At 46.7% G+C, this 26,792-nt stretch overlaps 1 protein-coding gene across 1 annotated transcript in view; it reads right to left on the minus strand.

Annotated features, from left to right (window-relative positions):
• The window catches only part of grin1a (glutamate receptor, ionotropic, N-methyl D-aspartate 1a), a 400,833-nt gene that overhangs the window by 322,926 nt on the left and 51,115 nt on the right, over nt 1–26,792 (minus strand). Inside the window, exons 4-5 of the mRNA XM_041194434.1 lie at nt 18,506–18,568; nt 17,827–17,927 (exon numbers count right to left, since the gene is read on the minus strand). Of these exons, the coding sequence (XP_041050368.1) occupies nt 17,827–17,927; nt 18,506–18,568 (164 nt within the window). The remainder of the gene's footprint in view (nt 1–17,826; nt 17,928–18,505; nt 18,569–26,792) is intronic.

Genomic DNA, 26,792 nt, shown 5'->3' on the forward strand with positions numbered 1-26,792 from the left:
AAACAAGCAGTGATAGAAGCAGATCATCAAAAGATGTCAACGACAATAGTACAATAGAACACATAGGTGTTAAAGTTAAAGTTGGTGATATTATCTAAACGAATGTGCTAATTAAGAATGGATGGTAGGGCACTCAAGGTATAGCTCTAGTGGGGTTTTTTTTATAATGGAAATAGGTGGGAAAAGGAAAATCTTTATAATTTATTGGAAAAAAAAGGAAGGGGGAAACAGAAAGGGGGTGGGGATGGGGGAGGGAGCTCACGACTTAAAGTTGTTGAATTCAATATTCAGTCCGGAAGGCTGTAAAGTCCCTAGTCGGAAGATGAGGTGTTGCTCCTCCAGTTTGCGTTGGGCTTCACTGGAACAATGCAGCAAGCCAAGGACAGACATGTGGGCAAGAGAGCAGGGTGGAGTGTTAAAATGGCAAGCGACAGGGAGGTTTGGGTCATTCTTGCGGACAGACCGCAGGTGTTCTGCAAAGCGGTCGCCCAGTTTACGTTTGGTCTTTCCAATGTAGAGGAGACCACATTGGGAGCAACGAATGCAGTAGACTAAGTTGGGGGAAATGCAAGTGAAATGCTGCTTCACTTGAAAGGAGTGTTTGGGTCCTTGGACGGTGAGGAGAGAGGAAGTGAAGGGGCAGGTGTTGCATCTTTTGCGTGGGCATGGGGTTGTGCCATAGGAGGGGGTTGAGGGGTAGGGGGTGATGGAGGAGTGGACCAGGGTGTCCAATATTATAGAGCTGAGTACAAACAGTCACAGTGTAATGGAACTGGATACAGATAATTGTATTGTAGTGCAGATGGGTGCAGGCAGTCACAATATAATGGAACTGGATGCAGGCAATCACAGAGTAATAGAGCAGGGCACAGACAGCCACAACGTAATGGAGCTTTGTAGAAGAAAATCAGAGTGTAATGTAGCTGAGTGCAGACAGTCACAATATAATGGAGATGGGTACAGAAAGCCAAAGTATAATGGAGCTTGGTACAGACAGCTGCATTGAAATAGAACTGGGTAAGGACAGTCACAATGTAATAGATCTGGGTACAGACTGGCACATGGTGATGGATCTGCGTACAGACAGTCCCAGTGTAATGGAGCTGATTACAGACAGTTGCAAAGTAATGGATCAGTGTACGGACAGTCACTGTGCAATGGAGCTGGGAAAAGACATTCACAATGTAATGGAGCTGAGTACAGCCAATCACAGTGTAACAGAGTCAGGTACAGACAGTTGCAGTGCACTGGAGCTGGGCAAAGACAGTTGCAATGTAATGGAGCTGAGTATAGAGAGATGCAGGGTAATGGAGCTAGGTACAGACGGTTGCAGCGTAATAGAGCTGGGTACAGACAGTTGCAATGTAACAGAGTTGCACAAGGACAGTCACAGTGTAATGGAGCTGGGTACAGACACTCCCAGTGTTTGGAGCTGGGTACAAACAGTCACAAAGTAATGCAACTTGGTACAGAGAGTCGTGAGGTAATGGAGCTGGGAACAGACAGTTGCAGTGTAATGGGGCTGGGTCCAGACTTTGCAGTGTAATGGAGCTGGGTACAGACACTCACAATGCAATTGGGCTGGGTACAGACAGTCGCTATGTAATTGAGCTATGTACAGCCAGTGACAATGTAATGGAGCTGGGTACAGATAGTCACAGCATAATGGAGATGGGTATAGACAGTCACAACATAATGGAGCTGGGTATAGACAGTCGAAGTGTAACAGAGCTGGGTGCAGACAGATGCATTGCAATAGAGCTGAATAAGGACAGTCGCAATGTATTAGAGTTGGATACAGGCAGTCACAGAGTAATGGAGCTCGGTACAGACGGTCCCAATGTAATTGAGCTATTTACAGACAGTCACAATATAATGAATCTCGGTACACAGAGTCACAGCGTAATGGAGCTGGATACAGACCAGTGAAGTGTAATGGAGCTGGGTACAGAGAGCTGCATTGCAATAGAGCAGGGGGCAGACAGTCGCAATGTTATAGACCTGACTACAGTCACAGTGTGATGGAAATGTGTACAGGCAGTCGCGATTTAATGGAGTTTGGTGTAGACATTTGAAGTGTAATGTAATTGGATACAAATAGTAGCAGTGTAGTGGAACTAGTTATAGACAATCACAGTGTAATGGAGCTGGGTACAAACAGTCACAGTGCAATGAAGCTGGATGCACATAGGCACAGTTGATGTAGCTAGGTATAGATAGTTGCAATGTAATGGAGCTGGGTACAGAATGTTGCAGTGCAATGGAACTGGGTAGAGACAGTTGCATTCTCATGGTGCTGGGCAGAGACAGTAACAGAGTAATGGAACTGCGTACAGCCAGTGACTGTGTAATGGAGCTGGGTAGAGACAGATGCAGCGTACTGGAGCTGGGTAGAGACATTCGTAGTGTAATGGAGCTGGTAACAGACAGTCACAATACACTGGAGCTTGGTACAGACAGTCACAATGCAATGGATCTTGGCACAGGCAATCACAATGTAATGGAGCTGGGAACAACCAATCAAGGTGTAATGCTGCTGGGTGCACACAGTGGCAGTGTACTGGAGCTGGGTACAGACAGTCACAGTGTAATGCAGCTGTGTACAAGCAGTCACTGCGTTATGCTGCTGGGTACAGACAGCCGGAGTGCAATGGAGCTGGGTACAGCCAGTGACAGTGTAATAGAGCAGGGTACAGACAATTGCAGCGTAATGGAGCTAGATAGAGACAGTCACAGTGTAATGGAGCTGGGTACAGACAGTTGCATTGCAATAGAGCTGGGTACAGACAGTCACAATGTAATGGAGCTGGGTAAAGGTAGTCCCAGTGTAATGGAGCTGAATACAGACAATAGGAATATATTGGAGATGGGTACAGACAGTCACATTGTAATAGAGCTCAGAACAGATAGCTTCAATGTATCAGAGCTGCGCAATGGCAGTCACAGTGTAATAGAGCCGGGTACAGAAAATCCCAGTTTATGGAGCTGGTTACAGACAGTCACTAAGTAATGGAGCTTGGTACAAAGAGTCGCAGGGTAATGGAGCTGGCAAAGACAGTTGTAGTGTAACCAAGCTATGTGCAGACATTGCAGTCTAATGGAGCAGGGGACAGGGAGTCACAGTGCAAACGGCCTGGGTACAGAAAGTCACAATGTAATGGAGCTGGATACAGCCAGTCACAGTGTAGTTTTGCTGGGTACGCTATGTATTTGAGCTGGTACAGAGAGTCATGATATAATGGTGCTGGTTACAGATAGTCACAGCTTAATGGGGCTGGGTACAGCCACTGACAGTGTAATGGAGCTGAGTACTGACAGTCACAGCGTAAGTGAGATGGGTATAAACAGTCTCAATATAATGGAGCTGGGTACCGACAGTTGCATTGCAATAGAGCTGAGTAAGGACAGTCACAATGTACTGGAGCTTGATACAGGCAATCAAAGAGTAATGGAGCTGGGGACAGGCAGTCACAGCATAATGGAGCTTTGTACAGAAAATCAGAGTGAAATGGAGCTGGGTATAGACAGTCGCAATGTAATGGAGCTTGGTATGGCAGTTGCACTGTAATGAAACTGGGTACAGATAGTTGCAGTGTAATGGAGCTGGTTATAGAAAATCACAGTGTAATGGAGCTGGGTACAAATAGTCACAGTGCAATGGAGCTGGGTACAGAGAGATGCAGGGTAATTGAGCTGGGTACAGATGGTTCCAGTGTAATAGAGCGGTTACAGACAGTCATGACGTCATTATGCCGGGTACAGGCAGTCACCGGGTAATGGAGCTGGTTACAGACAGTCACAATATAATGGAGCTGGGTAAAGACAGTTGAAATGTAATGGAGCTGGGGACAGAGAGTCACAGTGCAAAGGACCTGGGTACAGACAGTCGCAAAGTAACTGAGCTTCGTACAGAGATTCATGGGGTTAATGGGGCTTGGAACAGCCATCACAATGTAATGGTGCTGGGCACAGACAGTCGCATTGTAATGGAGCTGGGTACAGACAGTCACAATGCAATGGGACAGGGTACAGACAATCACTGTGTGACAGAGCTGGCTACAGGCAGCCATAATGTAATGGAGCTGGGTACAGATAGTGGTAGTGTACTGGAACTGGGTACAGAGAGTCACAGTGTTATGCTGCTGGATACAGACAATCACAGTGTAATGCAGCTGGGTATAGCCAGTCACAGTGTTATGATGCTAGGTGCAGGCAGCTGCAGTGCAATGGAGCTGGGAACAGACAGTCACCAATGTAATGGAGCTGGGTACATAGATCATGAGGTAATGGAGCTGGATACAGGCAGTTACAGTGTAATGGAGCTGGTACAGACATTTGCAGCGTTTCGGAGTTGGGTAGAGAGAGTTGCAGCGTAATGGAGCTTTGTACAGACAGGCACAATATAATGGAGATGGATATAGACAGTCACAATATAATGGAGCAGGATAAAGACTGGCTCAGTGTAATGGAGGTGGGTACAGACAGGCACAGTGTAATGGAGCTTTGCCCAGGGAGTCATAGAGTAGTGAAGTTGGCTACATACAGTGGCAAAGTAATTGAGCTAGGTACAGACAGTCACAATATGATGGAGCTTGGTACAGAGAGTCACAGGGTAATGGAGCTGGGTACAGACAGTTGCAGCAATGGTGCTGGGTACAGACAATCACAACATAATGGAGATGGGTATTGACAGTCACAATAGAATGGAGCTGGATAAAGACAGGCACAGTGTAATGTAGCTGGGTGCAGACAAACACAGCGTAATGGAGCTGTGTACAGAGAGTCAAAGTGTAATGGAGCTGGGTACAGACAGTCACAGTATTATGCTGCTGGGTACAGACAGCTGCAGTGCAACGCAGCCAGGTACAGGCATTCACAGTGTTATGATGCTAGGTGCAGACAGTCGCAGTCCAATGGAGCTGGATACAGACAGATGTAGCAATAGCGCTGTGTGCAGTCAGAAACTGTGTAATGGTTCTGGGTTCAGAGAGTCGCAGTGTAACGGAGCTGGGTAAAGGCAGTCGCTGTGTAATGGAGCTAGTTACAGACAGTCACAATGTAATGGAGCTGGGTACAGACAACCCTAGTGTGTGGAGCTGGGTACAGACAATCACAAATTAATGGAGCTTGGTACACAGAGTCACAGCGTAATGGAGCTGGAAACAGACATTTGCAGTGTAATGGAGTGGGTGCAGACAGTCACAGTGTAATGGAGCTGGTTACAGATGGTCACATTGTAATAGAGCTGGGTATAGGCAGTTCAAATGTAACAGAGCTGTGTAAAGACACTCCCAGTGTCTAGAGCTGGGTACAGGCAGTCGCAAGATAATGGAGCTTGGTACAGAGAGTTGCAGGGTAATGGAGCTGGGAACAGAAGGTTGCAGTGTAATGGTGCTGGGTACAGACAGTCACAGTATAATACAGCTGGGTACAGAATGTCAAAATGCAATGGAGCTGGGTACAGGCAGCCAAAATGTAATTGAGCTGGGTACAGAGATTGTGATGTAATGTAGCTGGGTACAGACAGTTGCAGTACAATGGAGCTTGGACCAGAGAGTCATAAGGTAATGGAGCTGGGAACAGACAGTTGCAGTGTAATGGAGCTGCAGAGAGAGAGTCATAGTGCAAAGGACCTGGGTAAAGGCAGTCCCAATGTAATGGAACTGGTTACAGACAGTCACATTGTAATAGAGCTGGGTACAGACAGTTCCAATGTAACAGAGCAGCGCAAAGAATGTTACAGTGTAATGGAGTTGGTTGCAGGCAGTCATAACATAATGGAGTTGGGTACAGACAGTTGCAGTGCAATGGGGCTGGGTAGAGACAGTCACAGTGTAATGGAGCTGTGTACAAAGAGTCACAGTGTAATGGAGCTGGGTACAGAAAGCCACAGTGTAATAGAACTAGGTATAGATAGCTGCAGCATAATAGATCTGGGTACAGACAGTTACAATGCTGTGGTGCTGGGTACAGGCAGTCACAGTGATTTGGAGCCTGGTGCAGCCAGTGATAGTGTAATAGTGCTGGCTACAGACAGTCACAGTGTAATGGAGCTGGGTACAGGCAGTTGAAATGTAATGGAGCTGGGCACAGGCAGTCAAAATGTAATGGAGTTGGGTACAGACAGCCACAATGTAATGGAACTGGGTACAGGCATTACAGTATAATGGAGCTGGGGACAGAGTCTCCGTGCAAAAGATCTGGGTACAGACAGTAGCAAAGTCATGGAGCTGAGTACAGACAGTCCCAGCATAATGGAGCTGATTACAGACAGTAGGCATTTAATGAAGATGGGTACAGACAGTTGCCATGCAATAGAGCTAGGTACAGACATTTGCAGTATAATGCAGCTGAGTACAGAGTCACAGGGTAATGGAGCTGGGTACAGCTGGTTGCAGTTGAAATGATATGGATACAGACAGTTGCAGTGTAATCGAGCTGGGTACGGACAGTCACAATACAGTAGAGCTAGGTACAGACAGCTGCAATGTAATTGAACTAGGTACAGAGAGTCATGATGTAATGGAGCTCGGAATAGACAGTCACAGTGCAATGGAGCTGGCTACTGCAAGTGACAATGTAATATAGCTGGGTACCTACAGCTGTATTGTAATGGAGCTGGATAGAGACAGTCGCAGTATAATGGAGCAGTGTACAGGCAATCACAATATAATAGAGATGGGTACAGACATTCCCAGGATAATGGATCTGACTACAGACAGTAACAATGTAATACAGCTGGGTACAGACAGTCACAGTGTAATGGAACTGGGTACAGCCAGTCACGGTGTAATGGTGCTGAGTATAGACAGTCGCAATATAATGGATTTGGGTACAGGCGTTACAGTGTAATGGAGCTGGGTACAGAGTCACCATGCAAAAGACCTGGGTACAGACAGTAGCAAAGTGATGGAGCTGGGTACAGACAGACCCAGCATAACGGAGTTGATTACAGACAGTAGGCATTTAATGGAGATAGGTACAGACAGTCACAATGTTATGTTGCTGGGTGCAGAGAGTCACAGTGTAATGGAGCTTGGAACAGAAAGTCACAGCGTAACAGAGCTGGGTAGAGACAGTTGCAGTGTAATGAGCTCGGTACAAACAGTCACAATACAATGGAGCTGGGTACTGACAGGCACAGTGTGATGGAGATGGTACAGATAGTCACGATGTCATGGTGCTGGGTACAGACGGTCACAGTGAATTGGAGCTTGGTACAGCCACTGACAGTGTAATGGAGCTGGCTACAGACAGCCGCAGCATAATGGAGCTGGGTAGAGACAGTCACAGTGTAATGGAGCTGGTTACAGGTGGTCACATTGTAATAGAGCTGGGAATAGGCAGTTCAAATGTAACAGAGCTGTGCAAAGACAGTCACAGTGTAATGTAGCTGGGTACAGACAGTTGCCATGCAACAGAGCTAGGTACAGACATTTGCAGTGTAATGCAGCTGAGTACAGAGAGTCACAGGGTAATGGAGCTGGGTACAGCTTGCTGCAGTTGAAATGATATGGATACAGACAGTCGCAGTGTAATCGAGCTGGATACGGACAGTCACAATACAGTAGAGCTGAGTACAGACAGCTGCAATGTAATTGAACTAGGTACAGAGAGTCATGATGTAATGGAGCTTGGAACAAACAGTCACAATGCAATGGAGCTGGCTACAGGAAGTGACAATGTAATAGAGCTGGGTACCTGCAGCTGTATTGTAATGGAGCTGGGTAGAGACAGTTGCAGTGTTATGGAGCAGTGTGCAGGCAGTCACAATATAATAGAGCTGGATACAGACAATCCCAGGATTACGGATCTGACTACAGAGTCACAATGTAATACAGCTGGGTACAGACAGTCACAGTGTAATGGAGCTGGATATAGACAGTTACATTGCAATAGAGTTGGGTATAGATAGTCACAATGTAAAGGAGCTGGCTACAGAGGGACACAGGGTAATGGAGCTGGGTACAGATGCTTGCAGTGTAATAGAGCTGGGTACAGATTGTCACAGTGTAATGGAGCTGGGTACTGAGAGTCAGAGTGTAATGGGGCTGGGTATAAACAGTCGCTGCCTAATGGAGTTGGGTACAGAGAGTCGCAATATAATGGAACTGGATACAGACAGTCACAATTTAATGGAGCTGTGTACAGTCAGATACAATGTAATGAGTTGAGGACAGACAGTGGCAATGTAATGGAGCTGGATACAGAAACTTGTGGTGAAGCGGAGCTGAGCACAGACAATCACAATGTAATGGATCTGGGTACAGGCTGCTGCAGCGTAATTGACATTGGTACAGAGAGTGGAAATGTAATGAAGCTGTGTATAGTCCCAATGTAATGGAGCTGATTACAGACAGTCACATTGTAATGGAGCTGGTTCCAGATAGTCGCATTGTAATGGAGCTGGGTGCAGGCAGTCGAATTGTAATGGAGCTGGGTACAGACACTCACAATGTAATGCAGCTGGGAACAGACAGTCACAGTGTAATGGAGCTGGGTACAGCCAGTTACAGTGTCTTGGAGCTGGGTATTGAGAGTCAGAGTGTAAGGGAGCTGGGTAGAAAAGGTCACTGCATAATGGAGCTGGGTACAGAGAGTCACAATATAATGGAGCTTGATACAGTCATAATTTAATGGAGCTGGGTATAGACAGTCGCAGTGTAATGGAGCTGGGTACAGAGAGTCACAATATAATGGAGCTGGATACAGACAGTCATAAGTTAATGGAGCTGGGTACAAATAGTCGCAGTGTAATGGAGCTGGGTACAGACACTCTCAATGTAATGGAGCTGGGTCCAGACAGACACAATGTAATGGAGCTGGAGACAGCCAGTCACAGTGTAATGAAGTCCAGTATGGACAGTTGCAGTGTAATTGTTCTGGGTACAAACATACGCAATATAATGGAGTTGTGTACAGGCAATCACAATGTAATGAAGCTGTGTTCTGCAAGTCACAATGGAGCTGGGTACAGACAGGTCCAGCGTAATAGATCTGGTTACAGGCAGTCGCAATGTAATGGAGCTGGGTACAGACAGTCACAATTTAATGGAGCTGGGTACATACAGTCACAGTGTAATGGAGCTTGGTACAGATAGTCACAGTACAATGGAGCTGGGTACAGTCAGTCATAGTGTAGTGGAGCTGGCCAGAGACAGTCACAGTGTAATGGAGCTGGGTGGGGACAGTTGCAATATAGTGGAGTTGTGTGCAGACAGGGACTGGTCTAGAATTCAGGGAATTTTGAAAAATCATGACCAGTGCGTCCATTATCTCTGTAGCTACCTCTTTTAGCGCCCCAAAACATAGGCCATCAAGTCTTTGGGTTTTTTCAACATATAGTCCCTCAATTTTCTCCAATACTTTGTCTCTGCCAATGTTAATTTTTTAAGTTCCTGGCTCTTATTAGCCCTATGGTCATCCTTTGTTTCCTGTGGTAAATTTGTGCCTTAGTTCCGAAGGTAGACACGAATATTTGTTCAATTCCCTTGCCAGTTTCTCATTCCCCATGATCATTTCTCCTATCTCTGCTTCTAAGGGACCAAATTTATTTTAGCTACTCTCCATTTTATATATTTGGCAAAGCTCTTACAATCTGTTTTTCTTTCTCTGACGAATTCATTCTCATGTTGTGTTTTTCCCTTTTCAATTAGCTTTTTGGTCACCCAAATGGTGGGCTTGTTACTGCTCTCAGCAATTGAATTATTATTGAATACTATCATTAACTTCCCTCGTCAGCCAAAAATGGAGCTTTCTTGCTGCGTTTTTTGAAATTTTGTATCATTTCTGTAAATGAACTGGGTACAGGCACACTCTGGGACATGGTACATAGTACAGACAGACTGAAGAATGAAGCTGGATAGTGACAGATGCTGGGCAATGGACACAGAGAGAAACATACGGTGGGGAATAAAGCTGGGCAGAGCCTGTCAGTGGCAAATGTAGCTGGACATAGGCAGATTCCAGTGGGATAGAAACAGAATCTAGGGAGTGACATAGGTACAGGCAGATCCAGAGGAACGGACTCTAGTACAGCCAGCCACTGGGGGATTGCAGCTTAGGGCTCGTAGGTTGGAATATAATGTGACCCTAACAGTGAAAGCAGAAAAGAGTGGTGAAGACCCTTCCACTGTGACCTCTGCTGCTGCTGCGATTGAGAGCCAGCAGGCTATCAGCCATCATCCACCTTTATTGCAGTTAAATGGAGGCTCAGGAGCAGAAGGATGGGTGGTGGCAGGGCAGAACATGATGAGGAAGAATGTGCCAGCAGCCCGGTTAAAGGGCTGTCAGCAGCCAAAATGGAAACTGTGGCCAGGAGATGAGACTGCAGCTCTGCAACATCCTTTTGAGCAATCACTGGGTAAGAGGGAATAGCAAGTAAAGACCAAGCAGCAGGACTGAAACTTTTGTACCTCAGACCACCCCTGTAACAGCCAGTTAAACCCACGGGTCCCCCGCTGGATCCCCTGCTGTGGAAAACCTTGAGGTTTTGGTAACGCACTGGCAGTCACGGTAGAAGCTAGAGCCTGGGTGGCCCCACAGTCCAGCGATGACTCCATGCAAGTCATCCACCAGGCTGCTGAGAGGGGTAATATATTGGCATGGATAGAAGATTGGCTAGCTAACAGGAAAGAGAGGGTATTTATAAATGGGTCTTTTTCTGGTTGGTGGAATACAACAAGTGATGTGCCACTTGTTAAACTGTGACCCCTAGTTCTAGATTCTTCCACAAGAGGAAACATCCTCTCCACATCCACCCTGTCAAGATTCCTCAGGATCTTAAAGGTTTCAATCAAGTCGTCTCTTACTCTTCTAAACTCCAGTGAATGCAAGCCTAGTCTATCCTCATAAGACAACCCACCCAATCCTGATCAGTGCTGGGGACTCAACTTTTAACAATTTATATGAATGTCTTGGATAGGGACAGATGGTGTAGTTGCTAAATTTGCTGATGACACAAAGATAGTTGTAAGGAGGGTGTAAGAAGGCTACAAAGTGACATTGATGGTGGCAAATGGAGTATAATGTGGGCAAAAGTGAAATTGTCCATTTTGTCAGGAAGGATAAAAAAAAAGCTTATTATCTAAATGGTGAGAGGTTGCAGAGCTCTGAGATGCAGAGTGATCTGGGTGTCTTAGTGCATGAATCACAAAGGGTGCAGGTACAGCAAGTAATTAGGAAAGCTAATAGAATCATTTATTGTGAGGGGAATTGAATACATAAGTAAGGATGTTATGCTTCAGTTATACAGGGCACTGGTGAGATCACATTTGGAGTACTGTGTATGGTATGGTCTCCTTATTTAAGGAAAGATGTAAATGCATTAGAAGCAGTTCAGAGAAGGTTTATGAGGCTAATATCAGGATTGGGTGGGTTGTCTTATGAGGATAGACTAGGCTTGCATTCACTGGAGTTTAGAAGAGTAAGAGACGACTTGATTGAAACCTTTAAGATCCTGAGGAATCTTGACAGGGTGGATGTGGAGAGGATGTTTCCTCTTGTGGAAGAATCTAGAACTAGGGGTCACAGTTTAACAATAAGGGTCACTCATTTAAGACAGAGATGAGGAGAATTTTTTTTCTCTCAGATGGAGCTCTCTTCCTCAAAAGGCAATGGAAGCAAAGTGTTTGAATACTTTTCAGGCACAGCTAGATAGATTCTTGATTAACAAAGGGTGGGGTGAAAGGTTATCAAGGGTAGGGCAGAGGTTACAATCAAATCAGCCATGATCTTATTGAACGGCAGAGCAGGCTTGTAGGGCCAAGTGGCCTATTCCTGCTCCTAGTTCACATGTTCGTATGACAAGCATCAATCTGCGTGTGGCACATGGGTATGTGCGTGTGGCACATGGGAATGGGAGCCCACCAGATGGAGAAAAGAGCACAGTGGACAGGCCCCTTGGTACTGGATGCAGCAAGTGCGCTGAGGGGGTGGTTTCTGTAGTCAGACGGATTGAGGCATCTCCCATTTGTCTCTTCAGGGGAAGAGGGCCCAGAATACCAGAGAACGGGCAAAGGCTGGTGGCCTCATCCCCAATTTAGTTATTCTGTCAGCCATGGAGGAAGAAGCATTGGGGTTGACAGGGCAGCAGGGAGGATGATCCATTGGCAAAGGTGGAGCTCCTCCTGTGGAGGGTGAGTTTCCTAGGCAGCAGGCCTGGGATCGTAGGAACAACAAACAGTTTGTTGTGCATCCTGAGTTGCAGACATGTGTGTGAAAGCTGCGAGCTCTTTGTGCTTCTGCCTGGAGTGTTGCATGATCCTGATCTGTTTTCTCTCACAGGTGTGGCAGTGGAGCATCCAGGTGACATGTCCAGGGGATGTCTGTCCACCTCTGAGGAAGAGGGGCCCTCAGAGCATGCAGTGTCACATCCTTGTCCCACACCCTCCACCAGTTCACAAACTGTCACCTCAGTTGTGCCCGGTTTCTGATTTGGCGTCACAGCCTGGTTTGAGCACTGTACAAACACCAGACCAGCTGTCAGGGGCTGTGACAGCCAAGGTCACCAACAATCAAAAGAGCATGGGACGTCAGATCCATGTGATGATGTGCCTCTGCAGTCGTCCGTGAGATGGCAGATACTGGATAGTCCAGTACAAAGTGAGTGATGATCTGGTGTAGCTTCCTGGCTCAGACAGTAGGCGAGTCCATCTAGGCCTTGAAGCTGAATCACCCTCTCGTCAGCGTGTATGGCCTCCTCCACTGAGAGATTGGCAACTTTCATGGAGACACAGCCAGTAGACCAATCAGTGGCTACTGGAAATATGTAAAGACCTGCATGCCATGTCCTTGCCTCTGAGCTCAAGGGTGCAGTGGTAAGGTGAGAGGGAGGGGGGGAGGGGGGGAAGAGGTGGGTGGGGGGGGTGGGGGGTAGGGGCGCAAGGCACCTGGAGTCACCACCTGGCCCCCCTTCAAACAGGTAAGCTGGGAGGTAAAGGTGTGACTCAAGATGGCAGGTGAGCATCTGGGGGCTCCTCTCAGTGTGAACTCTGGCTCCTCCGCTCCTCTGCCAGTGACACCAGTGCCTCAGGGCGCCATGGTGACAGAGGAGATATGTCACTGTGCAGGAGTCCCTCATAATATTCAGGGCCCTCACTGCCACTGGGCACCAGAGGACGGCCACCAAAGTAACGGGGCAGCTTGGTCACGGCAGCTGGCAGTAAAGGGCGCAGGGCGGGACGGGGCAGGAACCACATGGAAAAGAATGAAGAAATCACTGTCTGTAATTAGAGATGCCGGTTGTAGAATGAATGTACAGTGAAAGATATTGTTTTGGGCTTTATTAAACGTCACTTTTGCTTCAAAGCACTGATGGGGTACAACCGGATATGTATGAGAGGTTGTGACCCAGGGGCTGATTGGTGTTGACCATAGTATGTGTGCTATGAAGCCTCACTGAGGTGTCAAACTCTAATGGCTGAGTTATTCTGGGCTATCGGCAGATGACTGAGGTTGCGGTGAGCCTGTGATGAGGATCCTTGGTGGACCAGATGGCTGGTGTGTGAATCACCGCAGGATGAGAGTTTCCAAAGTCTCCCTGGCACCTAAATCTTGTGGGCCTCCAGGGATACACGAGCCAACCTGGCTGCTGAGGCCTGTCTACAGCCACCTCATCAGCTCCCCCAACTTAGGGTGCCTAGCAGTTCATCAAGTCTTCTGCACCAGATTGTGCAAGATGCTTAGGAGACAGCTACAGTCTGAGAAACCCTTGCTGGGCCACATTGAGGGGAACCACCTGAGTAGTTCAGACACCTAAACTTCATCTTGAGAAGACCATTGGTGGCTCTGGTGGTCATGTGGCTCACATTATAGTGCTCCTCAGCCTCAGTCAGGGGCTTCTGGTGTCATCAGCCAAGTCATCAGCAGGTAAACCCTAAGGCTCCTTGTGACTGACACATGGAAACTGGGTCCCTCATGGTCCCAGGTTAAAGCTTCAGTGGAACTCAGAAGGGGTTTGGCCCCCGAGCATGCAGTGTGCCGGCCACAGCATGCAGGCCCTCCCTGGCACCCATGAATCAAACTCCCAGCTTTGGACGAATAGCCCCACTGCCTTGTGGATACCTTGGGAGAGTTGAAGGCTGAGGGAGTAAACCTTGACAAAAAGTCTGTGGTGGAGGTCAAAGGTGTACTAATGTCTAAATATGTCATTTTTCCAGTAACTCCTGCAACCAGGCCCTTGCCAAATGTAGTGGTCGGTATTTCTTTGGACTCAACTGATGAGGTTGAGAGGGGGATCCTGACATTTGGACAGTTCAGGAGCTCCATAAATTTTGCCCAGGCTTGTAGAGGACATTCTAGTTTCACTGCAGCGAGTTAACACAACACAGCAGACAGCAGTTACAAGTGAGAAGCACAACTTTGGTATACAGAACAGGTGCTACGGGCTGTCTCCGATGGTGGAGGGACCATTGTGTCCCACTGGTCAGCCATCGCCCCCGACTAATAAGTCAGGCAGCCCCTGGCTAGTAAGATGCTGACCTGTCACGATCCATCTGCTTCACTGGATGCTTGGAGCTGAGAGTCTGCTCAGCAAGTGGACAGAATCCATTGCACCAGATGAACAAGCAAAACACATGAAAAGAAAGAAGATGCCAACTCTTCAATTGGCAAACTGAAATTACAAGACCATGTACACAGGATTGACGGACGATCTGGTGTAAAGAAAACGGCTCCATTGTAAACAATGGTAGGGGAGGTCATCACCAACTGCAATAAACAGTTGGAGAGACGGGTGGAACATTACCTTGAGTTGTATCCTAGGGACAACGCTGTCACCGAGGAAGCACAAGACACAATAGGAAGCTTGCCGGCCATGACAGAGTTGAATATTGAACCCACATTGGAGGAGCTGAGCAAAGCTGATGATTCACTTGCCAATGGCAGCTCCATGTGCTGATGCTATACCACCTGCACTCATCTAGCAAGAGAAACTGGCACTCCTGCAGCTTCTACATGAACTTCTCTGTCTCTGCTGCAAAGAAGGTGCAGTGCCCCAGGATATGTGTGCTGCAAAGATACTGTACAAGAATCAAGGACAACCACAGCAATTGTAACAAATATCGAGGCATCACCCTACTGAGCATTGTGGGAAAAGTATTTGCCTTTGTTGCCCTTGTCAGACTGCAGCTCCTGGCTGAACACATCTATCCCAAATCCCAGTATGGTTTCAGAACTGGAGGATGTACAACGGACATGATCTTCTCAGTTCTGCTGAAGCTGCTCGATGTGATCTCCTCTTTCCATGACAACATGATGGGTAAGGTCAGCTGTGACAGGGCAACATCAGAACCCTTTGAGATCTGCAGTGGGGTCAAACAAGGTTGTGTCCTGGCACTGAAACTCTTCTCTTTGCTGTTGTCATGTCTCTTCAGGTCGTCTACAGAGGGGGTCTACTTACATATCAGGGCTGATGCAAAGCTGTTCAGCCTTACTCGTCTAAGATCCAAGACAAAGGTGTGCCAAGCCCTCAGTAGAAAGTTGCTCTATGCTGACGATGCCATATTAGCATTCCATTCAGAGGAACACCTTCAGCAGCAAATGAGCAGCCTCTAATGCCTGTAAAGAGCATCAGCATCAGGAAGCTAAACGTCATGGTCCAGGATGTTGCCATACTGACAGCTATCAGCATTGACAATGTGATGCTGGAGGTTGTTGATGTGTTTCTCAGGTATCGGTGCAGACTCGATGGGCCGAAGGGCCTCTTCCGCACTGTGTGATTCTGTGATAGCTTCACATATCTCAGCTCCACAATCATCAGCAATCTGTCACTTGATGCTGAAATTAACTCACACCTCACAGAAGCTGCAGCAGTTATGTCCAAGCTGAGTAAGAGAGTGTGAAACAACAGCAATCTGACTGAGAACACCAAACTCCGAATCTACCAAGCCTGCACCCTCAGCGCACTCCTCTACAGTGGTGAGACCTGGAAAACATATGCTTGGCAGGAGAAAAGGCTGAACATTTTCCACCTTCACTGTCTCAGACATATCCTTGACATCTCTTGGCAGAACAAGGTCATGCAGCTCAAAGGTCTTGGATCGTGCTAATTCCATCAGGATACACTCATTACTAAGCCAATGATGTCTCCGCTGGCTCGGCCACTTTCATTAGATTGATAGTGGCTGTATCCCTGAAGATTTTCTGTACAGCAAACTGACCACTGGGTCATGACCTCCTGGGCATCCGTGTCTCCACTACAAGGACACCTGAAAGTGAGATATGAAGATGGCGGATATTGACACTGACAACTGTAAGTCAGTCGCTGACGGCCGTGACCTCTGACCATTTGGAGGGAAATTGGAAGAGGTGAGCAGAAACATAAAGCTCAGCAGGCCCCAGGAGGGAAAAACAGTTCAGACCAATACTCTTATTTCCCAGTTTTTACTGGTATTCCAATTTAAAGTGCACTGGAGCAGTTTGGGCCAGTATTCATATTCAAAGATTTTACTGGTTTTGCCTTCTGGGGCCAGGAAGAGAGCCCAGAGAAAACAGCAGCTGGGGAATCTTGTACCTTCTCAGCCCACTGTCTTCTGCAGAAAATACAGCAGAGACTGCCATTCCAGAGTGGGAACCCTGAGACACATCAGCCGATATCTAATATAGATTTGACCATCAAGGCGCAAATATCATGGTAAGAAACAGAAAGCCGCCAATAACAATGCGTAGATGTGGAATACCAGGATTTCTGAAAGGCATTCCATAAGGTGCCTCATAAATAGCTCTGGAGAATGGATCAGGGTACACCAGATATGCAGAGGCAGGGTAACTGGGGAGAGACAAATTGTGGGGATTATTTCTGAATGTAGTCAGTATCTGGGGAATACAGCTGGATGCAGGCACAATGAGGCAAATTGAACTAGGAACAGAAAGACTCTGGGAATGAAGCTGTGTACTGATAGCGTTTGGGGGAACAGTACTGAGTATAGACAGAATCACCAGGAATAGAGGTGCTGAAGGAATGCAGCTGGATACAAACTGTTTCAGGGGAAATTAAGCTGAGTCCAGGCAGACTGAGGCAAATTTTGCTGTGTACGATCTCTGTGGAATGGAGTTGGGCACAGTCAGATTCTGGGGAGTAAGTTGGGTACAGTCAGGCTCTGGGGTGCAGGTTTGGATACAGTCAGACTCTGTGGAGTAGAGTTGGGTACAATCAGACTGGGGAGTAAAGTTGGATACAGTCATACTCTGGGGAGTAGAGCTGGGTACAATCAGGCTCTGTGGAGTAGATTTGGGTACAGTCGGACTTTGGGGAGTAGGGTTGGGTACAGCCAGACTCTGGGGAGCAGAGTTGGGTACAGTCATATACCCTGAATACTGTAGGATTGAGCTGGGCATAGGCAGACAGAGAGGAGTTAGATTGAGAGACACAAAGTGAAAAGAACTGGGTACTGACAAATGCAGAAGGAATGGAACTGCATGTGCATAGACTCCGGGGAAACAGAGTTGGCTACAGATAAGTGCCGTGGAAGTTTAGCTGGTAGAGACAGCGTCCAGTAAAAACAGCTGGGTGCACAGACTTACATGGGAAGGTATCTAGATACAGAGAGATTCTGGGGAAAGAGATGGATACAGATAGATGCAGAAGGAACAGAATGGGGAGTGTATAGACCAGAGGAATGGAGTGGGGTGTGGGAGTGGGGTACTGAGCGGGGAGTTTACAGACCAGGGGAATGGGTACAGACAGACTATAGTGGGTGGAGCTTGGCGTTTGTAAAATCGCAGGGTGGAGGACAGGTTACAAACTTTAGGGACAGGACCTGGGATGAGACAGACACACAGAATATATTAACTGGCATTTATGTTATTGGATAGTTTGCCACTTACTTGGCTGACAGGATGATGACTCTTGCCTCCAACTCCTTGGCTTCTAGCAGCATTGATGTCATGTTTGTGGTGCCTGGTTCAAACTGTAGGACCTTCTCAGCCTGTAGTTGGTGCAGGGATTCAGAATTACTACACGATCTGTCCAAAACCATCCTTTTCGGCCTTTTTCCATCAACGACGCCTTTGATCTCCAGCATAGATCAGCTTAAAGGCGATCAAATAACTGGGCCCGTGTGGAGCCAATGTGAGCTACAGAATTCTCTGTACTGGGCATGCAAACTAAGATAGAACAAGACCAAAAAAAGGGTGCGTGCATCTGATAGAGTAGAATAGAGGGGAAAAAAAGCATCTCAACCTGAAAGAGAGTTGGTCTGTCTTTCAAAAAAATAAGAGTCTTAAACAGGGTGAAGTCGGAGGAAAACGTCATGGCTTGATTCTAGAATGTACTTTAAGAAACTTGCAAGTTAGTCTTTATTAAACATGCATGTGTCCTTATAACGAGATTTGGTTAGGTAGGGGCGACGTATGTTCTTTAACCATTCTCATCAACAAACCAAAAGAATCTGTTTGAAACTAACAGCGTGCTACCAGAACAGTCTCATTGGTCATTCTGTGACTGTGGCTCGGCTACTCCGTTAGTTTACGATTGCTGGCTCGTGCAGTCTACATGCAAATATACCTTTGGTCCTCGCCTGCTGTCATACGAGTGTTGGTCGTTGTTTTCAAAGTTCCTTTTTTTATTCTGATGAGTAATGTGCACAGAGAAAATATGTAGACACAGAAGAATATTATAAACAGTTGAAAATGACGTGTAGTAAGCAATTTAACCCTCTCTCCTTCTCAGGGTCAAACGTATCACTGGAGCTTGCAAAAAAAACAGCTCCTCAGTTGTTTGAAGACTGTGTGGTACTGGCTCTGTGGCACTGGCTCTGTGGCACTGGGTCTGTGATAATGCCTCTGTGACACTGGCTCTGAGGCACTGGCTCTGTGGTGCTGGCTTTGTGGTACTGGCTCTGTGACACTGATTCTCTGATACTGGCTGTGACACTGGCTCTGTGATACTGTCTCTGTGGCACTGGCTCTTTGACACTGGCTCTATGGTAGTGGCTGTGTGGTGCTGGCTGTGTGGTACTGGCTCTAGAATACTGGTTCTGTGACACTGGCTCTGTGACATTGGCTCTGTGGTACAGGCCATGTGATACTGGCTTTGTGATACTGGCTCTGGTACTGGGTCTGGGTGGCTGGCACTCTGATGCTGGCTTTGAGTCTGGCAATTTGACACTGGCACTGCTACACTGGTTCTGGGCACTAGGACACTGGGAGCCTGACACTGGTTTCATGACAATGGCACTGTGAAACTTGCTCTGTGAGACTGGCTGTACGACATTAGCTCTGAGACACTGGCACTGTGAATCTACCTGTGTAACACTGACACTGGCACTGTGAATCTGCCTGTGTAACACCGGCTCTTTGTGACTACATGGCTCTGTTACACTGGAATTGTGAAACTGATCTTGTGAATCTGGATCAGCAACATTGGCTTTATGACACTGGCTCTGTGATACTGGCTGTGTGACACTGGCTCTTTGACACTGGCTCCATAATACTGGTTGTGTGATACTGGCTCTGTGATACTGGTTCTGTGGCACTGGTTCTGTGATACTGGCTCTGTGACACTGACTCTCTGATACTGGCTGTGTGACACTGGCTCTGTGATACTGGCTCTGTGACACTGACTCTCTGATACTGGCTGTGTGACACTGGCTCTGTGGTACTGGCTCTGTGACACTGACTCTCTGATACTGGCTGTGTGACACTGGCTCTGTGATACTGGCTCTGTGACACTGACTCTCTGATACTGGCTGTGTGACACTGGCTCTGTGATACTGGCTCTGTGACACTGACTCTCTGATACTGGCTGTGTGACACTGGCTCTGTGATACTGGCTCTGTGACACTGACTCTCTGATACTGGCTGTGTGACACTGGCTCTGTGGTACTGGCTCGGTGGCACTGCGGCTGTGATATTGCCTCTGTAACAATGGCTCTAGATACTGGTTCCATTATACTGGCTGTGTGATACTGGCTCTGTGATACTGGCTTTGTGATACTGGCTGTGTGATACTGGCTGTATGGTACAAGCTCTGTGATACTGGCAATTTGGCACTGGCACTGCTACACTGGTCCTGGGAAAATGGCACTAGGACACTGGGAGCCTGACATTGGTTTCATGACAATGGCACTGTGAAACTCGCTCTATGAGACTGGCTATACGGCATTAGCTCTGAGACACTGGCACTGTGAATCTACCTGTGTAACACTGATACTGGCACTGTGAGTCTGCCTGTGTATCACTGACACTGGCACTGTGAACCTGCCCATGTAATACCAGCTCTTTGTGACTACTTGGCTGTGTTACACTGGAATTGTGAAGCTGATCTTGTTACCCTGGATCTGCGGCATTGGCTTTGTGAATCCGGCTGTATGACACTGGATCTGAGAAACTGGCTATATGAATCTAGTTCTATGATACTGGCTCTGCATGATTGGCCTGTGACAATGAATCTCTGAGAGTGGCTCTGTACATCTACTCTATAGTACCCTGAATGGTTTATTAACCGCTCTCTCAACATGTCCTGCAATCTCCAATGATTTATGTACATGTATCACCAAGTCCCTCTGCTCCTGCGACCTCATTAGAATTGTATCCTTTGATTTATATTGTGCCTCCTCGTTCTTCCAAACAAAATAAATAATTTCACACTTTTTTGCATTAAATTTCAGCTGCCACTTGTCTGCCCAATCCACCAACTTGCTTTTGTCCTCCTAAAGTTTATCATTTTCCTCCTCACAGTTCACAACACTTCCAAGTTTTGTGTCATCTGCAAATTTTGAAATGGTGCTCCAAACACCCAAGTCTAGGTCATTCATAAAAACAGATTTAATGTCACAGATCTAGAGATATACATCCAATGCTCCATTGTTATGGAGGCAATGCCACAAGGCCAGTGATGGTATCAAGGAAAAGCAGGGGTCCTAACACCAACCCCTGGGGAAACACTACTGTATACCATCCTTCACTCTGAAAAATAACCATTCACCTCTACTCTGGTTCCTATCACTCAGCCAATTTTGTAATCATGCTGACACTGTCCCTTATATTCTCACAGAATCACAGAATCACACAGTGCAGAAGAAGCCCTTTGGCCCATCGAGTTTGCACCAACGTGTGAGAAACACATGACCTACCTACCTAATCCCATTTACCAGCACTTGGCCCATAACCTTGAATGTTATGATGTGCCAAGTGCTCATCCAGGTACTTTTTAACAGATGTGAGGCAACCCGCCTCCACCATCCTCCCAGGCAGCGCATTCCAGACCGTCACCACCCTCTGGGTAAAAAAGTTTTTCCTCACATCCCCCTAAACCTCCTGCCCCTTACCTTGAACTTATGTTCCCCCATGAGTTACCCTTCAACTAAGGGGAACAGCTGCTCCCTATCTACCCTGTCTATGCCCCTCATAATCTTGTACACCTCGATCAGGTCACCTCCTCAGTCTTCTCTGCTCCAATGAAAACAACCCAAGTCTATCCAACCTCTTTTCATAACTTAAATGTTTCACCCCAATATCCTAGTGAACATCCTAGTGAATCTCCTCTGCACCCCCTCCAGCACAATCACACCCTTCCTATAATGTGGCGACCAGAACTGCACACAGTACTCCAGCTGTGGCCTCACCAACGTTCTATGTAACTCTAACATGACTTCCCTACTTTTGTAATCTATGCCTCGATTGATAAAGGCAAGTGTCCCATATGCCTTTCTCACCACCCCACTAACATGCCCCTCCACCTTCAGAGATCTTTGGACACACATGCCAAGGTCCCTTTGTTCCTCAGAACTTCCTAGTGCCACGCCGTTCATTGAATACTTCCTTGTCAAATTACTCCTTCCAAAGTGTATCACCTCACACTTTTCAGGGTTAAATTCCATCTGCCACTTATCTGCCCATTTGACCATTCTGTCTATATCTTCCTGTAGCCCAAGACACTCAACCTCACTGTTAACCATCCGGCCAATCTTTGTGTCATCCGCAAACTTACTAATCCTACCCCCCACATAGTCATCTACGTCATTTATTTAAATGATGAATACTAAGGGATACAGCACAGATCCCTGTGGTACACCACTGGACACTGGCTTCCAGTCACTAAAGTAGCCTTCTGTCATCACCCTCTGTCTCCTACAACTAAGCCAATTTTGAATCCACCTTATCAAATTACCCTGTATCCCATGTGCATTTGCCTTCTGTATAAGTCTCCCATGTGGGACCTTGTTAAAGGCTTTGCTGAAAACTACATATAAACTACATCAACTACACTACCCTAATCTACACAGCTGGTCACCTCCTCAAAAAATTCAATCAAATTTGTTAGGCATGACTTCCCTCTGACAAAACCATGCTGACTATCCCTGATCAAACCTTGCCTCTCCAAGTGGAGATAGATTCTCTCCTTCAGAATTTTCTCCAATAGTTTCCCTACCACTGACATGAGACTCACTGGCCTGTAGTTCCCTGGCTTATCTCCACAACCCTTCTTAAATAGCAGAACCACATTAGCTGTTTTCCAGTCCTCTGGCACCTCCCCCGTGGCCAGAGAGGAATTAAAAATTTGGGTCAGAGCCCCTGCGACCTCCTCCCTTGTCTCCCTCAGCAGTCTGGGACACAAATCATCCGGAACTGGAGATTTGTCCACGTTTAAGCCTGCCAACACGTCCAATACCTTGTCACTCCCTATATCAATTTGCTCAAGAACCTCGCAGTCTCTCTCCCCGAGTTCCATACCTTCATCTTCATTCTCTTGGAAGAAGACAGATGTGAAGTATTCGTTCAACACCCTAGCGATGTCCTCTGGCTCCACCCATAGATTGCCCCCTTGGTCCCTAAAGGGCCCTACTTTTTCCCTAGTTATCCTCTTCCCATTGGTATATTTATAGAATACCTTGGGATTTTCCTGACTTTTAGCAGTCAGAGCTTCCTCCTATTCCCATTTTGCTTTCTGAATTGCTTTCTTAAGCTCCATCCTGCACTTTCTGTACTCCATTAATGCCTCTGCTGATTTGCTCCCCTTGTATCTGCTAAAAGCCTCTCTTTTCCTTCTCATCCTAACCTGGGCTTTAACTTTGCTAACAAGCCTATTGTGTGGCATTTTATCAAATGCCTTTTGGAAGCCCATGTACACCACATCAACAACATTACCCTCATTAACCCTCTCTGTTACCTCTTCAAAAAACTCAAGCAAATTGGTCAAATGTGATTTTTCTTTAACAACTCTTTGCTAGCTTTCCTTAACTAATCTACATTTGTCCGAGCGATTCTTAACTTTGTCCCAGGATATCATTTCCCACCACAGAGGTTAAATTGACTGGTTTGTGGTTGCTGGGTTTATTCTCTAGTCCTCTGGCACCATCTCTGAGTCTCAGGAAGGCTGAAAATTTATGCCCAGTGCTTCTGCAATTTCCATTCTCACTTCCTTCCGTATCCTTGGATGCTTCTCATCCGGTCCTGATCACTTAGCTTTAAGCACAGCCAGCCTTTCTAATACATGCTCTTTATCAATTTTTAGTCAATCCAAAATCTGAATTGCTTCCCCTTTCAACATGACCTGGGCAATATCTTCTTCCTTGGTAAAGACAGATACAAAGTATTTATTTAATACTTCAGCTACCACCACCGCACCCCACCTCTCCCCCCGACACCCCCCACCCCCCCAACCCGCCTCCAGGTGTAAATTCCATTTTTGGTCTCTAATTGGCCTCACCCCTCCTTTTTACAATCCATATGCTTACATTGCCTCCATAACAGTGGCTCGAACACTAGACCTGTGAAACTGGATCTGTAAAACTGGATCTGTGACATTGATTCTGAGACTGGCTCTGTCAGGCCAGCTCTGAGACACAGACCCTGGCTGTGACACTGACTCCGAGACATTGGCTGTATGAATCTAATTTTGTGGCACTGGCTCTGTGCGAATGGCTTTCTGACACTGGTTCCATGAGGCTGGCTCTTTTACACTGTCTCAATGACACTGGCTGTATGAATCTTGTTGTGTGACACTGGCTCCATAAAACTGCCTCCAGGGCACTGGCTTTACAACCTGCGACACTCCATCTGTGAATCTGGATCCGTGAGATTGACACTGTGAAATTAGGTCTGTGACACTGGTTCTGTGACACTGGCTGAATCTAGTTCTGTGACTCTGGATCTGTGAGGGTGGTTTCTCTGAGAGTAGCTTGGTGATACTAGCCCTGTGACACTGGCCTTGTGGCATTATCTCCATAACGCTGCTCTGAAACACTGGCTCTATATCTCTAGATCTGTGACAATGAATCTGTTGTTATGGCTCTGCAGCATTAGCATTGTGAAACTGGCTGTATGACACTGACACCCTGGGTGACTGACTGGCATTTGCTCTGTGTATCTGTACTGTGAGGCTGGCTCTGTGATACTCGCTGTGTGAAACTGACTTCCTGACACTGGTTCTGTGACACTTTCCTATGACATAGGCTCTGTTCCATTGGCCTTGTCACAAAGGCTCCATCAAACTGGCTGTGTAACACTAGTTCCTTGAAACTAGATCTGTGAATCTAGGTCAGTGACATTGGGTCTATGAGGTGCTATGAGGTGGCTCTGTGAGACTGGCTCTGAGACACCGGATCTGCGTAACAGGCTCCCTGACTGGCTCTGTGAACCTGACTGTACTAATCTAGTTCTATGACTCTGGATCTGTGAGAGTGGCTTGATGACATTGGCTCTGTTACACTGGCTCAGTGACACTGGCTCCATGACACTGGACCCATGAAAGTAGCTCTGAGACATTGTCTCTGTGACACTGGATATGTGACTCAGGCCTTGTCATGTTGGTTCCACAACACTGGGTCTTTAACACTGGTTCTATGACATTAGCTTTGCACCACTGGATATGTGAATATGAATCATTAGCATTGGCACTTTGAACTGGCTCCATGACACTGTTTCTGGGACACTGGCTCTGGGTGACTGGCTAGATAACATTGGCTCTGTGAAATGGGCTGTTGAGACTGACATGGCTTTGTGAATCTGGCTGCGATGCTGGTGCTGCGAAACTGACTCCATGAGAATGGACCTGTGGCACTGGTTGTACTACACTAGATCTGTTGTGACATAACACTGGCACTGTAATCCTGGCTCTGTTAATCTGACTCTGAAGCAATATCTGTTAAACTGACCTTGTGGTATTGGCTTCATTTCACTGCCTGCGTAACACTGGCCATGCAACACTGGCTATGTAACACTGGCTCTATGACCCTGTGACACTAGATCTGTGAATCTGATTATGAAAATGGATCTGTGACAAGGCTTTGTGAATCTGGCTGTTTGACACTGGCTTTCTGTGCCTGTCTGTCAGACACTGCCACTACAAATGTAGCTCTGTCATGCTGGCTCCTTTACACTGGCTCTATGATACCGGCTCCATATTGCTGGCACTGTGACATGGGTCCTGTGTGATGGTTTTATGATACTAGCTTTTTGATGCAGTTTCTGTGACAGTGGCTCTGTGCCACTGGCACTGTGACACTGGCTCTGTGAGTGTGACTGTGCCTCTGGTTTTGTGAGATCTTCCCTTTGATTGGCTGTTTGCCAATTTGCTGCATATGTATTGTTACAGTGTGGCGGGGGGAGCAGGGGGAGATAGTGAGATTAACAAATTTAGATTAACATCGTATCTCCCCAAGTCTTGGGGCTTGCTGAAGACCATTGCCTGGTGGGGAATACATTATATTGAATTTGAGTAGAGGCAGTGTCTGATCACTGCTGGAGGTCAGGGGAATGTTGAATCCCTGTAGGGTGTTGGCATGGAGGGAGTTTGCAATCACTAGTGAGGTTGGAAGGAATGGGGTGGATCCATGCCCATGGATTAGTTTCTGGTTCCTGGATCAGGAAAGGCTTAATCCTCTGCAGACCCCAGCAATAGCTTTGAGGCAGTTTAATCCCCTGCATTTCTGGCAAAAGGAGTTCCTTGTCTCTGTTGGTGCTGTGTAAGGGCTGTGTGGGTCTCCATCATCCATCATATCTGGACAGCAATCCCCTCCTCCCATTCCCAGAGTTAGAATGCTCAATATGATTATGGATAAAGAAACTGTTTAATTGCAGCAATTGGAAGAACTCTCCACTCGGAGAGGACAATCTGATCCCTGATACCCTCTTAGGATGAATGTTTGATCCCTGCAATGGGAGAAATGGTTAATCTCTAGACAGCTACTGAGTGAAAGTTCTGATCCCAGATCATATCTGGGAAAGAATGTCTCATCCCTGGTGCTCTAGTGGGATCAAAGTAGGGGGGTCTAGTGAGAGCGATTTCTCATTCATATTGATGCAACAAAAGGGATTTCTCATTCTCATTGAAACAATGAGGCAGATCTCTCATTCCTACTGATCCAATAAGAGGGATCTCACATGCCTTCTAATGAGATGCAGTGAGAGGGATCACTATTCCTACTGATCTTGTGAGCACAATCATTCATTCTTGAAGACATAGAAACATAAATTTGCAGCACAGAAAGAGGCCATGCAGCCCACCATCTCGAAGCCAGCTGAAAAACGCTTTTTCCAGCTCTTGGTTTGTAACCCTATATCTTAGCATACTTCACGTGCATGTCCAAGTATTTTTAAATGCAATGAGAGTCTCTCCCATCCTTTCAGGCAAAGAGTTCCAGATCCCCACTACTATCAAAATATTCCTCAACTCACCTCAAATCTTTTCAGCAATTACTTAAGATCTGCCCCTTTTTGTTAAGGGAAATAGGTTATTCCTATCCACTCTATTCAGGCCCCTCATATTTTTTTACACCTCAATTAAATCTGCCCTCAGCCTCCTCCATTCCTAAGAAACAACATTAGCCTATCCAATTTTTTCATCCTTA

This window comes from Carcharodon carcharias, chromosome 8, assembly GCF_017639515.1.
Source record: "Carcharodon carcharias isolate sCarCar2 chromosome 8, sCarCar2.pri, whole genome shotgun sequence".
Classification (NCBI taxonomy): Eukaryota; Metazoa; Chordata; class Chondrichthyes; order Lamniformes; family Lamnidae; genus Carcharodon; species Carcharodon carcharias.